At 41.5% G+C, this 13424-nt stretch overlaps 2 protein-coding genes across 2 annotated transcripts in view; both read right to left on the reverse strand.

Annotated features, from left to right (window-relative positions):
* pdia3 (protein disulfide isomerase family A, member 3) overlaps positions 1–3757 on the reverse strand; it is a 10049-nt gene extending 6292 nt beyond the window's left edge. The window contains exons 1-6 of the mRNA XM_037682545.1: positions 3449–3757; positions 2461–2539; positions 2249–2366; positions 2009–2116; positions 1731–1860; positions 1033–1149 (exon numbers count right to left, since the gene is read on the reverse strand). Coding sequence (XP_037538473.1) covers positions 1033–1149; positions 1731–1860; positions 2009–2116; positions 2249–2366; positions 2461–2539; positions 3449–3582 — 686 coding nt within the window. The 5' untranslated portion in view covers positions 3583–3757. The remainder of the gene's footprint in view (positions 1–1032; positions 1150–1730; positions 1861–2008; positions 2117–2248; positions 2367–2460; positions 2540–3448) is intronic.
* Positions 3758–10444: 6687 nt separating this feature from the next.
* Positions 10445–13424, reverse strand: part of ckmt1 (creatine kinase, mitochondrial 1) — a 12980-nt gene continuing 10000 nt past the window's right edge. Inside the window, exons 8-9 of the mRNA XM_037683266.1 lie at positions 12575–12700; positions 10445–11283 (exon numbers count right to left, since the gene is read on the reverse strand). Of these exons, the coding sequence (XP_037539194.1) occupies positions 11170–11283; positions 12575–12700 (240 nt within the window). The 3' untranslated portion in view covers positions 10445–11169. The remainder of the gene's footprint in view (positions 11284–12574; positions 12701–13424) is intronic.

Below are 13424 nucleotides of genomic sequence, written 5' to 3' on the forward strand. Positions count from 1 at the left end.
CCCCCCCCCCCCCCCCCCCCCCAGGCTTTGAACAGATTTTGCCGTGGTGGTTCCCAACTCTGGTCCTTGAGGAACACCATGCTGAGCGGAGAAACGACTAAAACATGCAGGACGGTGTTCCTCAAGGACGAGTGTTGGGAACCACTGGCTTATACAATGCTGTGGCTAATTTATGGATTTATTTTTTTGCCGTCTAACGAGCTTCAAGCCGCCAAAGCGTTTAGCCTCGTCACACCCGGCACTCGCATAGCTCGTGGGTGGGTGTGTTTCAGTGAGACTACTTGTATAAAGATAAAAAAATAAAATCTGATTAATGAAACGGGGGGGGGGGGGGGGGGGGTGTACGCCCCTGCATGTGCTGCCAGTTGATCCCGACAGCACAAGCTTGCGCAGGAGGTCTATGAAGACAGCGATCAACGACTTCCTGGCAGGCTACTGTATTTTATTTTATTTAACCAGCCATGTTACAGGCACTGTTAAAACAATAAATAAAAATGTACGTATTTGCGCATGTTACCAGTACGTATTTAACTAAAAGGTTAAAAACGTTCTGTGTAAATATCTCGTTACAACGTGGACACCTGCGGGTTACAGACAAGCGTGACCTACACATGTACTTTTTTATTTAGTGGGCGCAGCTTATATTTGGGTGCACTCAATAGTCTGGAAATTACGGTACTGTGGCTGTAATTTGACCACATGACAGTTATTGGAAACATTGAACCGCCGTTTACAGCTCTTCACACATTCTGAGGTCTCATCTAAAACAAAACTAGAGTTAAACTATAAAATATTGTATTTCAGCCTCAGCTAGTGTCTTCATCACGACTCCAACTGTTATATTCCTCTCACAATGACATAATTATGTAACTGGCTGCAAAACTTAACAGTCTAATTATAGTTTCCCGCTCGGTGTCGTCACTGAGGAAACACTTCAGGTACTCCACAAGAGTCTTGTGAGCGCCAAGACATGAAATAAAAAGCGAACAGTAACTCCTGCTGCTGAAACCGACGTGGCTCTGAGACACTCACATGTTGTCTTGGATGAAGCTCTTGATTTTGTTGTTGGTAAATTTGTCCTCGCCGAATTTCACCGAGCCGTCTTCAAACTTATTGTTGAGACGTTGTGGACGGAACAGGATGACGCCCCTGAAAACCAAGAGAGGAAATATTCATATCTTGCATGTATCAAACACCAAATGTTCAGTAGTTTCCTCAAAAAGTAACATATACTTTATGTGTATAGTTACTTGTTGCAGTCAGTGCAGTCATGTAAGAGAGATTTTAGGAACTTGCATATCTGGTTTTACAATTACTTCCATCTAAAGTGTAAAAAAAAACAATTTTTTTTAAATAAAGCTTAAATTCATTTGTTCCGTTGTAGATTTGACGTGTTTGGGATCATTGTCTTTTTACATCATGTCCCGTTTTGTGCCAGCTGGCAGACAGACGGCTTCATGTTTGAGCAATTTGGTTCGCAGGAGGATTCATGTTGACTCAATGACCACAAGGAGACCAAACAATCAGCCCTCCATCACCCTGCTCGACAGCTGACGTGACGCGTTTGTGCCAGTATGCTGCATGTAGATTTGACTATTTTAGATACTAGGTAAAGATCAGACCATTTTTATTGTTCTGATGTATAAAATCCTAAAACTTAAAAGTGTCTGCACTTCTTATCCCCATGACTGTAGGAATCTGAATTTAAGGGCAACGCCAAAAGAACTCACTCTTCATCGATGTTGTGACTCTTGAGGAGGTCTTCAGAGTTGGTGTGGGCAAAGCGATAGTTATCCCTCAAGGCGCTGGCTGCTTTCTGGAATTCAGCCTGTGCTGTGCTCTTATCATCAGCAAAGAACCCTGGGAAGGACAAAAGGATGCAGATCACACCAGCACTACAGTGACGCCTGCACCGTGTTGTACACCAAGATTCTGTTATTTAGCTCTAATGCATTTTATTTTCACATCGTCAAGAGAAAAAGCTACTAAAATTAGAAACTTCGCTCACCAATGACACTTGCATCTTTATCTGCAACAAACTTCTCAAAGTCGGCATCGGTCTTGAGCTCCACTGAAGCTGGGCCAGCTTGCTTTTTCAGAAAACTAACAATCCCATCTTCAGGGAGAAATAATAAAAAAAACAACGCAGACAAAAGGAACAGTAGACATTTAGAAGGATTTATATTATAAAGTGTCAGAAATAAGCAGACAAAAACTGCATTTGTCATCTCAGAAAAGTGTAAAGTACCTGCAGATCTGGGACCATCATAAGGACCAGACTCCTCTCCGTCCCTAAAGATCTTCAGGGTGGGGTATCCACTCACACCATATTTGCTGCATGTGTTGCTGTTGGCTGTGCAATCAACCTAAAGAATAGAAAGAAGAAAATGGATACCTTTAAGCTCGACTGTTCGGGGCACAAAGCGACTTAAGGTTTTGCGAACTGAACTTCGGATCTACCTTAGCAAGAGCGACGATGCCTTTCAGACGTGTGGCTGCTGCCTCGTACTCAGGTGCGAGTCGTTTACAATGACCACACCTAGAATAAGGATTGAACCAGTCAAACAGGAGAATAAGTTACACGTCAGATTAAAGCATGGTGAAGGACCTGGGGGGGCTGCTCATTTTACAGTGTGAAATTTGATACTTAAGATAAAATCATTTAGGAGGGTTTAATAAACGATTGGACAAAAACCACTAAACTGTTAATATTTAGTTTACATGCTTTTCATTTGTGGAGTTTTCACTCAGAATAGCAGTTTTCTTAAAAATTTAAAGTTAGTGTCACTTGTTTATCTGCACATGACGTCATCCACAAGTTTATTACCATAATTGCAAAAATTGACATCCGATTATTATTGGATGCCATTTTACCTTTAAAATGTTTCATTTTATTCAAGTTTAACGCAGTGGTTAACACGTCACTTCCCATGGACCAATCAGAGATGGACACCAAAACTTGATCAGCCAATCAGAGAGTTCTAACTGAAGGACACGCCCCTCAACTTCCTTATAGCGTACAGTGTGCACACGAAAAGATTCCCAACATTTAAAAACGCCAGCAACTTCACAGCTTTAAGATGTAAAGGTTCTTGTACTGGTAAATTATGAGAACTCTCAACTACCAGTTTAAATTAAAAACCGCAATCAGAACGAAAAGTTAGCTTGTCCGTTTCCGCCTCCAGCTAACATGCTAACAATTGGTATCGGGCCAAAAAGACGAATTGTTTTGATTCGTTTAAGTAAAACGAACTCGATACGATGCAAATGGAGCAAAAAAGCCTAAAAAAAATGCAAGTGACAAACAATATATAAATCACACAGGGAATCTAAGTTCACTTACATGTAAACAGTTCTGCAAACGGAATGCTAGCCTGTAAAACGCTGTAGCGTTTATCTTAAACATGGCTACGCGAACACATTCTCGGTAGAAACACGAAGGACTCACCAAGGTGCAAAAAACTCCACCAGGATGAAATCGTGGCTTCCAATCCTGGTTTCGAAATCGTCATCCGTGAACTCCAGAACATCACTGGCCCGGGAGAACCCGGCGAGAGCCACTAAAAAGATCAGCCTCAACATGGCACACTGAGCTGGTTCTTCACTTCAATTACCCACAAGCTGTTTGGATTGTAGACGTTAACCGTGGCTGCCCCGTCTCGGTTCTTTGTAGCAGCTGAATGCCAAGGCTGCAGGACTCTCGAACAGGGCCGAAGCTGACTACCGTAGAGAAAGAGAAAAGCGGACGGAGGCGGTGAAGATGTTCACAGCCAGCGGGACTTTTTCCGCGTCATCACAGTGTGGCAGCGTCTCATTGGTCAGTTTGCCACGTCACTCCAAGACCATTAGCCAATGAGAAGCCAGACTTTAAAACGTCATCATGTTTGAACCAATCAAAAGCCGCCAAAAATCAAAGCTCCTGTCTCACATACGGAAGAGGATCTCCTGTTGCCTGAAGTCATCCAAAAGGTGCGAAAACCTGGATGTTTGCGTAGATGTGGAGATTTGATTCCCAGGATCTTATCTTAGTATAAGAATTCATGACATGCAAAAGATAACATTGACAGTTTATAAAAGTGCCATTTTTTTTAAATTTCCCCCGTGGCTCAAGACTAACCTATATAAATAAAGGTTGAATGAATGAATGAATGGCAAACTGTCATTTAATCAAAATTACCGCCCAAAGGTATTTATATAGCAACATTTAAAGTAAAAAAAAACAAAACACATTTTCTTTAGTAATGACAGGTATGGATTATTTGCTTTGAGTCATCATTCAGCAGTTTCTAGTAAAAACTGTTAGTTCCTAACAGAGATTGTAGAATGTGGCAAACACAAGTTAATTAAACTGCATTTTTAGTGTTTATGACAATAATGTTTTTAGTGTGTTTGCTCCAGACTGTTCTAAAAGCTGATGATGAAGAGTTCCTAACCGTGACATGTGCCTGTTGTGGAAAACCATAAGCCACCAGGATTTTTTGCACCGCAGCTTTTAGTAACATGCCTGATGCCTCTCTCATAAATTAAAGGTCACCACTGAACTTGTTCCTTCCTGTGACGTCCAAACTCAGGTCTGACATTTCAGTCTTCATGCCCAGCTAAAACTGATGTAACAGTTGACATATTATTCAGCATTGTCCACTAGCTATGATTTTTAATTGATTTAGTTATTTATTATTTTGATAGCCTGAGTTTTAATTAAACATGTTTTTAAAATGAACAGTTGTTTAAAAGCGAGTCATCTTTCAGTCTAAGGTTTTAGGTACAGAAGATACCTAAAACATGAGACAAAAACAAGAGAATAGGTAATAATACTCACCACTAGGTACTGGTATCTCCTATAAAATAAGATACAATAAACAACAACAAACAAAATATTACGTTGTTTTGTACAACTAAGCAGCAAACAGGATCAGCGTTAGTATTACCACGATGCAGTATCTTTTAAAAAAAGAACAGCAATTAATAAATATAACCATCTACTGCACAACAGTCTCATTCAGTTCATGAATGTTTATTAAGCTGTCATGTTGCACTGTTCTCCTGTTTGTTTGTTTTTGTTCTGAATTATTATGAAACCATGGCAACACCTTTATCTTTTCCTGTTTTAGTCGTCCGGTTGTAGATTCGATGCCGTGTTTGGGATCATTGTCCTGTTTCATGACCCATTTCGTCCAGCTGTTGGACAGGCAGCTTCATATATGACTTTAAAATCCTATAGAGGAGTTCATTTTCCACTAAATGACTGCAAGGGGCAGGTCCTGTGTCTGCAAAACAAGCCCCGATTATCATACCTCCACTGTTGTGCTTAACAGGTGGTTTGAAGGATTTGTGCTGATCTAAACATCTTAGTTTTAATTTCGTCTGAACATTGTTCCAGAAGAAGAGTTTTGTTTTTTAAACTTTAGTTTGTTTAAGAGGAAAAAAAAGAGGCTTTTTCTTGACGATGCTCCCCTCCACCCTTTCCAAACACAAGACATTTGTTTAGTCTTTTATCCAGTTGTACTAGGATATAGCTCTGGTTTCTTGTTCTCTAGAAGCGTCACACAGTCCGATTACGGTTGACTTTACTGAGAAGTCGACTCTCGGCTGTCTCTGGTTGTAAAAGTTGGACCCCAACACCTCCAGGTCTCCGTCACAGGCGGATGCAGCAGCAGTCGATCCTTTAAGGTTATTGCTGATGTGAAAGATTTCAAACTGCATGTTGGACATCTCCAGCAGCCGGTGTGTGTTAGGAGCCACCAGATGGAGCTCTCTGACTGGACTCAGGGCAACAAGTTACTGCTCCAACCTGGACTGATGAGCAGCAAAGCACAAAAGCAAAAATCACCTGAAGGACTCGAGTGTGAAGAAGAAAAATGTGAATTTAGTTTGAAGCTAAACAGATGTCCCAAAACTTAAATACTACTAATAAACATTTAGCCATATTTTAAAGAGCGAGTTACTGATTGGTGGTGAAACTATGTCCATCCAAGAGATATTAAATGACTGCTTTAGGTTTTTGATTTCAATTTATTTATTTTTTGCTTCCAACAGTTTGCACTTCATTAAGTGATTGGATGTTAATTTCACTAAATAAATAATTGTGTTGGAAAAGAGCAATAGTCCTCATCTTTGTTTACAACTAAATTCTGTGATTGGTTACAGAAATTCGCACATTAGTTTAAAATAACTGATTGTTTTCATATGATCCTACCTCCAACTTTTACTTTAACTCTCCACCGCTCAATTTCCTCCCACGAAACGACTTGACCTCTGTCGACTCTGATCCTTGACCTTTAGTTTGGACCTGGCATCTCTGATTCCATCGTTCTCAGACCGTGTTTACATCCAGCAGTTATTTTACTGACTCGGTGTCTGACACACGCTGCTCCCGTCCTAAGTGCTTGTCAATATTCAAATGTAAAGAAACGACCCATGTTGTGGCAATTGTTGGCAACAAAACGTGATTCTGCTGATTTTGCTAATTTATTACAAATTATTCGGTAGACCTTTAGTGATGCATGTTTAGCCGTTATTTCTGATGATGCACATACAAAAAAAAAATCAAACCAAGAGCATTGACTGTGTATTTTAACAGCTTTAACAGTGTTCCTAAAATATAAAAACTTAAAAGTTTCATAGTGAAGTCTCATTTTAAACAAAGATGCAGAGTCTGGGCTCTCGAAAGAGCTTTAAGATGTCTTGTTGGACGTATCAAATGTTAAACACATTTGGGTTTGTGTTAATTACAGTGTCTGTAAGGTCTCGACGCTGACCTCATATGTTGCTTACGAACTTTTTAACTGTTCGGTCTCAGTGGGTGAAGGTCAACGGGGTTCTCTCTGATCTCCTTCTGTCCTCTACTGGTTCCCCTCAGGGCTGCGTTCTTTCTTTTTAACATACAAACGATTGTCTCAGACATTTCCCACAGTGTCACACCTTAAAGTTTGCCATGACTCCGTCATCCTGTCCCTTCTCAGCAGCGATGCCCCAGACCCTGGGCCTGTGGTCGGGACTTCACTGAATGGTGCGAGTCTTCCTTTTTAAATTAAATGTTTCGAAGACAAAGGAGATGCTCATTGGTTTTAGAAAAAAAACTTTTCAGTTGCAGCTCCTGTGGTCATTAACGGTGAAGCTGCTGAGGTGGTGCAGGAACTGTTCTTGATGACAAACTGACCTTTGACCTCCATGCAAATTCACTTTGTAAGAAGGGCCATCAGAAGCTTCGTGGTTTAAATGTTGATTCTACTTTCATGAGAATGTTTTATTGAGTCTCTTAACTTTACCTGCATCTGTTGGTTTGGATCGTTAACATGTAAAAACGGGAATAAACTCTTGGGGATCGTCAAGATGTGCAACAGAACTGCTGGCATAGCCCTACAGAACCTCCCTGACCTACACAAGGCGAGGTCAGTGAACAAGGCCAGGCTCATTCTGGCAGATCCTGATCACCACTCCATGGTGAGTTCAGGTTGCTGCAGGTATCTGAATGAACAGACTGAACTCGTTCACCCCTGTAGCGATCAGACTTCTCAACGAACAGAGATGACTTCCTGTTATTTTAATGTCTCAGTGTCTTGTCTAATATGGATGTTTCATGTGTTTACTGACTGTGAAACAAATTGCTCCCTGGGGATAATAAAGATTCTTGAACTTGAACCAGTGGCAAGATTTGATGCGACAAAAATCAGATAAAAAAACAATAATAATCTGAAAATTCTTTTATTAAATGTCCCAATGTAAGTAAAAAATGATGAAGATAAAAGGATGTGTTCAAGGTTCACCACCTGTTTATCTCCTTCATTACATTTATCCAGTCCAGCACCAAGAACATAAACTACCCTTTAATTTTTTAAGGTGTCTGGATGTTTTGGAGTTAAATGTTGATGGATGAGTCAATTATAATACAACATCTGTAAAATATAAAACATGAGGTCCAACGGTGCTTTGTTATTTACAACAGAAAATAAAGACACTTTATATGTAAAGAACTTACTTTAGTAGGAAAAGTTCACCTTTTTTTTTTTATTCTTTACTTTTTATTGCTCGTTGTCCAAGTAAAATGTGCAGTGATAATAGTTTTGTGGACACAGTTAGCAAAATATCTCACGAATCATGGAAGATTTTAATGAAACTGTCAGAAATTATTACACGGATGTACATCTACAACTGGTTAAAGTTTTAGACTCAGCTAAAAATGGCCACCACAGCAAAGCAGTTAGAAAACTAAACAAAACAACAACAAAAGTCCATAACTTAATTTTACAGATCATGAGCTGAAATTTGGTGTGGTAGTAGCTGAGCATCATCCTCAGCACATACTCTGGTGTGAAAGGTGGTGGGCGACATGAATGTCTTCAAGAAATGCCAGGCCTTTGATGTGTCATCACCTCAGAAAGTCCATCAATGCTTCTCACGGTGACACATTTCTGGTCCCCAGGGGTTCCCAACTCTGGTCCTTGAGGAACACCATCCTGCATGTTTTAGTTGTTTCTCTGCTCTGAAACACCTGATTTTAATTAATGGGTGATGAACAGGCTTCTGCATAACATGAGTAAGTAATTACATCACTGAATCAGGTGTGTTGGAGCAGGGAAACAACTAAAACATGCAGGACGGTGTTCCTCAAGGACCAGGGTTGGGAACCACCACTTTAAACTCGGCCTCTCTCTTCGGTCTTTTTGCTGTAATTATGGAAATGACGCCCAACAGCTACGATTCAAGAACTAAATGAGTTCAGAGCACCCATTGTGTGTTTAGTCGGGACACGTCTGTGTGCAGATCTGACTGAAGTGTGTATTTGTGCATGTGTGTGTGTGTGTGTGTGTGCGTGTGCGCTGGAAGTGATCTGCAGAAACCAACGCTGTAGCGATTCATTGAAACCAGAACATCATTCGATGTGCAGCACACGTTGGCGCTGGAGATCTTTCTGTACCCACAAAGCTCCTTCCCTCCCCCATCGTAGCCCCATTGCTTCTGTGAAGTGGTTGCCATGACAACCCGCCTGCACTGCAGCCATAAATGGCACAAGAAGAAGAAGAAAGGAGACATCCATAGCGTTGCACTTTGACATGTTCTGTCTACTGGTGGGCTCAGAGTGAGGGAGGAGGAGAAACCCGGTGTATTTAGGCCATCAGAACCTAGAGACTCTGACGTCTTACGGCCCACAGCACCTACACATGGGCATCTCTGCGGACTCCTCTAAACAGCGAACGCCTTGTTGTTCCGTCAGACGACAGAAAATCTTTTGATTGTTTTCATCACAACAGAAAAAATGTCCATTCATCCACAGTCCCTGCACAGCAAACACTGACGTCCTTACACTTTTAAATCACACACTCGACGTTCTGAATGTTCACCACACAATCTGACTTATAAGAAAAGGTTAACTTCATGTAAATAAGTTTTAAAATAAAACCCTCAAATTAAAACCCTCAAAACTAAAGGCCTAGCATTTCTTGAAGGCGTATCACCCGCCAAGAGACAAAGTTATAACTAAACCTTTTCAATGATGTGCACTCATGGGATATTAGATCTTGTGTGGGCTGTTAAGAGATGATGCTCAGCTACTACCACATCAAATTTTAACTATCTGCTAAATTGATTTATAGCCAGTTTTGTGTTGGCTAAGGTTGTACCCGAGCACTGGTGGCCATCTTTAAACGAGCTTACAGTAGTCCCTCGCTACTTCACGGCTTGACTTTCGTGGACTCGCTCTTTTGTGGTTTTTCATCGATTGTCAACTTTAATATTACTCACGTGATTGGGACGAGATAAAAAAAAAGTAAAAATAAAATAAAATAAGCCTACACTGTAACGCCAGTCAAAAAGAACTACACTACCCAGAAGCCAACAGTGCTTCCAGCCACTGCTTTCTGCTGAAATGGAGGGAAAGTTTAGCAACGCAAAGTCAGAAGTAACGATCGATCTCTGAAGCTCACAGAACTGGCAGGAAAGTCACAAATAATCCTGAAGCTCAGTTATGCACGTGCACATCGACCTGGACGGGGCGGTGGGCTTCGTCGCTGCAGCGTAGGTCTGCAGAACCGGAACCGAGCCCAACTGGAACAGAGCTGCTGGTCTGCAGAGTAAAATTTTTGCAGTACTGTACAGTATACACGCTTGTTGTTAAAATGACGTAGGTTTACGAGTTCAGAACATTGTAAGAGTGTGGGATGGGTTTATATAAATACTAAAATAAATATAGCGTTCCTACTTCACGGTTTTTCACCCATCGCGGTGGTGTCTGGAACGTAACCCCCGCGATAATCGAGGGACTACTGTACTCCAAAAATTAAACACATTTTATTTATGCCTCTAAGTAAAGACGGTCATATGGCAACAACGATCTTCATCCTGATCTGAAAGCTTAGTTACCATGGTTACCTAAAGCTGAGGACAAAAATCCCTTGGACATTGAAAAGCCCAAACAGAACCGTTAAGAATGAGACGGAGGAGGTGGTTCTGTTAAATAGATGGCTTCTTTAATAAAAGACACTACAGGCAGACATTCTGCTGCAGCTCAAATCGTATTGCTTGAGGAGCTCACGGTACAGAGCCCAACTCCGTCAGTGCGTTGGGACATTTTAATGCCATGAACACGAGTCTTCACAGTTCAGTCAGAACATCTACATTCAAATGTTTGAAAATAAACTATGTACACACAATCCACAACGGAGAGCATAGCACAGCTGGATGAACTACACAAGCACCAGAAAACAGGCCGTCGGCACACAGGAGGGACAGAAACGGGCCGAGGTCGGGACATGCAGCAGGAAGGGGGTGTGCTGGGTTGAGGAGTGGATTGGGGGCAAAGCCAGAGATAATCTTTGGCCATGCAGATTGAGATCTTTGCTCCATTATGACATCTCCCCACTATTCCCACAGCCTGCTGCTGTTTTAGAGCAAAACGAGAACCTGATCTTGGAGCATGGTTTCATATTCTGCTTTGGGCTAAACGTAGCCAAGTTCATGGACTCTAACTTTGTTTAGTTACATATAACATCTATTGATTAAATTATTGAGTATATAGAGGGGCAGGGGGGGGGGGGGGGGCTGATAAGATAGGACAGGTGTAGAGATAAATGAGGCAAGGACAGATATCTAGAATATTTAAGGGCGTTGAGCAGAGTGTTTTTGCACGTGTACGTGCCCAGAAGTCTGTGTGTAGAGATGAGGGACCGGAGTCTACTTGAACTGCTTGACAGGTGGGGGCACCTTGATGTCCTGGCCTCTCTCCAGCTTCTTCTCACACTCAATGAGGTAGTTGACGCCATCAACCACTGTCTGCACCAGCTGGACCTGAGAGAGGAACACATCACACTTAGCACGGTCATCCATTAATTAAAACAGACGTTAGTACGACGTAAAGACCGTTACGTTGGTGCTTGAAGCACTTTTTACTGCGCACAACATGTGAGGCAGAGGTCAGGGCTGCAGTCAGAGACAGCAGATAAGAAGAAATCTGCAACCCTGAATCGATACGAGATTATGGCTAGTGCAGAGATTACCGGATACAAACAGATCCCATGAACAAATTGTTTCGTCCTCAAGTTTTAGAAACCAAAAAGATGTTTAGACTACGACACAGACTCATAAAGGAGGACCTACCTGGTGACGTTTATAAAAACTAGGCTCAAATGTAAAAGGAAGCAAACACAAACCTTCTTATTTTAGTTTTAATATTTAATCTGCTCCAACTAAACTGTCCTTTCAAGCAGCTTCTGCTTTTATAATCAACCTTTATCTTTCCACCCTCATTCCTCAGCTCACTGCCCCACCCTGGGACTGCTCCCCTGAGACGTGAATGACCCCGCAGCACTGAACCCACTCGAACATTACAACATACAGAGTCACACAATGTTATGTAACTGGGGTGGGGGGCAGTTTTCACTTTGTATCCCACTCTGTTCACTGAATCTCATCTGCACTGCCTGTGAACAACGTGACGACAGAAAACAGCTCTACTGTCCCCTCGGACTGAAGAAGTCCTTTGGATGAAGGACGAAACGTCTCGTAATAAAAAAATAAAAAGAAAAAAGAAAGTCCAGCTGACCCGACCCCTCTGATGATTGCAAGAGGGGGCCTCAGGCCTGGCTTGAAAGTAATTTGTGAAAGAAATTAAAATAAAACTACAGATAAATAGTAAACCGGTTCTGCCAAGATGGATTTTATTCACTTATTATAGTGCTGTCAAAAACCTTCTGGAGTTACTTTTAAGATGAAAGTAAATAAAATAGTCATGACATGAGATATATTGTGGGACGTTACAATAAAACTGTCTCCAAGAAGCACCAGTCAACTTTAGTTCACCATTCAAGCTTCCTGTCCATATCTGGACAACAGGAACTTAAAAGTCAGGATGACACGCTGAACGTTACTGCGCAGAAAATCTTTTTAAAAGCCTCGTAAAAGTATGGCAATAATAAAATGATCAAAAACTAAAAGTGGGAGCATTTAAACATCCATCGCTCTTGATCAGTTTTAAGAGCTTCAATTTAAACCAAAATGAGACAAGTTAGACGAGAATTTTCTTTTCCAACAAACTCGGCTCCTGTTCCTGTTTCCGTGGACTTTCTACTGGTTTCTCTACCTCAGAATGTCCCAGGCGGTCCAGGTTGGAGATGTCGAACGTTCCACCCACAGCCGCAGTGTCCACACCGCCGGTCCCTCGCTTTTGCAGACGCAGGTTATCTAGGATCTTACTGAAACGGGGATCCTGCAAGGTAAGGGGGGGGGGGGGTCAATTTAAACGGTGTCAAACACTAATGATTAACAATGATGTTGTTTTATCTTTCAGATATTTATCACCAGGAACTAATAAAACTAAATCTCACAAAGACATGAGCATGACCTTTAAAGCTCTCGAAAGATATTTGACATAAATGTTTAATGACCTAGAAACAAAAAACAAGTTTGTCTTTGTGTCTTTACAGGAACTTTGTATTGATTTCCATTCATTTTATAATCTAACCCTAAACCTAAGCATTACCAGTACGTACCTGACCCTAAACCTAAGTATTACCAGTACGTACCTGACCCTAAACCTAAGCATTACCAGTACGTACCTGACCCTAAACCTAAGCATTACCAGTACGTACCTGACCCTAAACCTAAGCATTACCAGTATGTACCTGACCCTAAACCTAACCATTACCAGTACGTACCTGACCCTAAACCTAACCATTACCAGTACGTACCTGACCATAAAACCTAACCATTACCAGTACGTACCTGACCATAAAACCTAACCATTACCAGTACGTACCTGACCCTAAACCTAACCATTACCAGTACGTACCTGACCCTAAACCTAACCATTACCAGTACGTACCTGACCCTAAACCTAACCATTACCAGTACGTACCTGACCCTAAACCTAACCATTACCAGTACGTACCTGACCCTAAACCTAACCATTACCAGTACGTACCTGACCCTAA

The sequence above is a fragment of the Nematolebias whitei genome, chromosome 10, assembly GCF_014905685.2.
Source record: "Nematolebias whitei isolate Nwh7 chromosome 10, NemWhi1, whole genome shotgun sequence".
Lineage (NCBI taxonomy): Eukaryota > Metazoa > Chordata > Actinopteri > Cyprinodontiformes > Rivulidae > Nematolebias > Nematolebias whitei.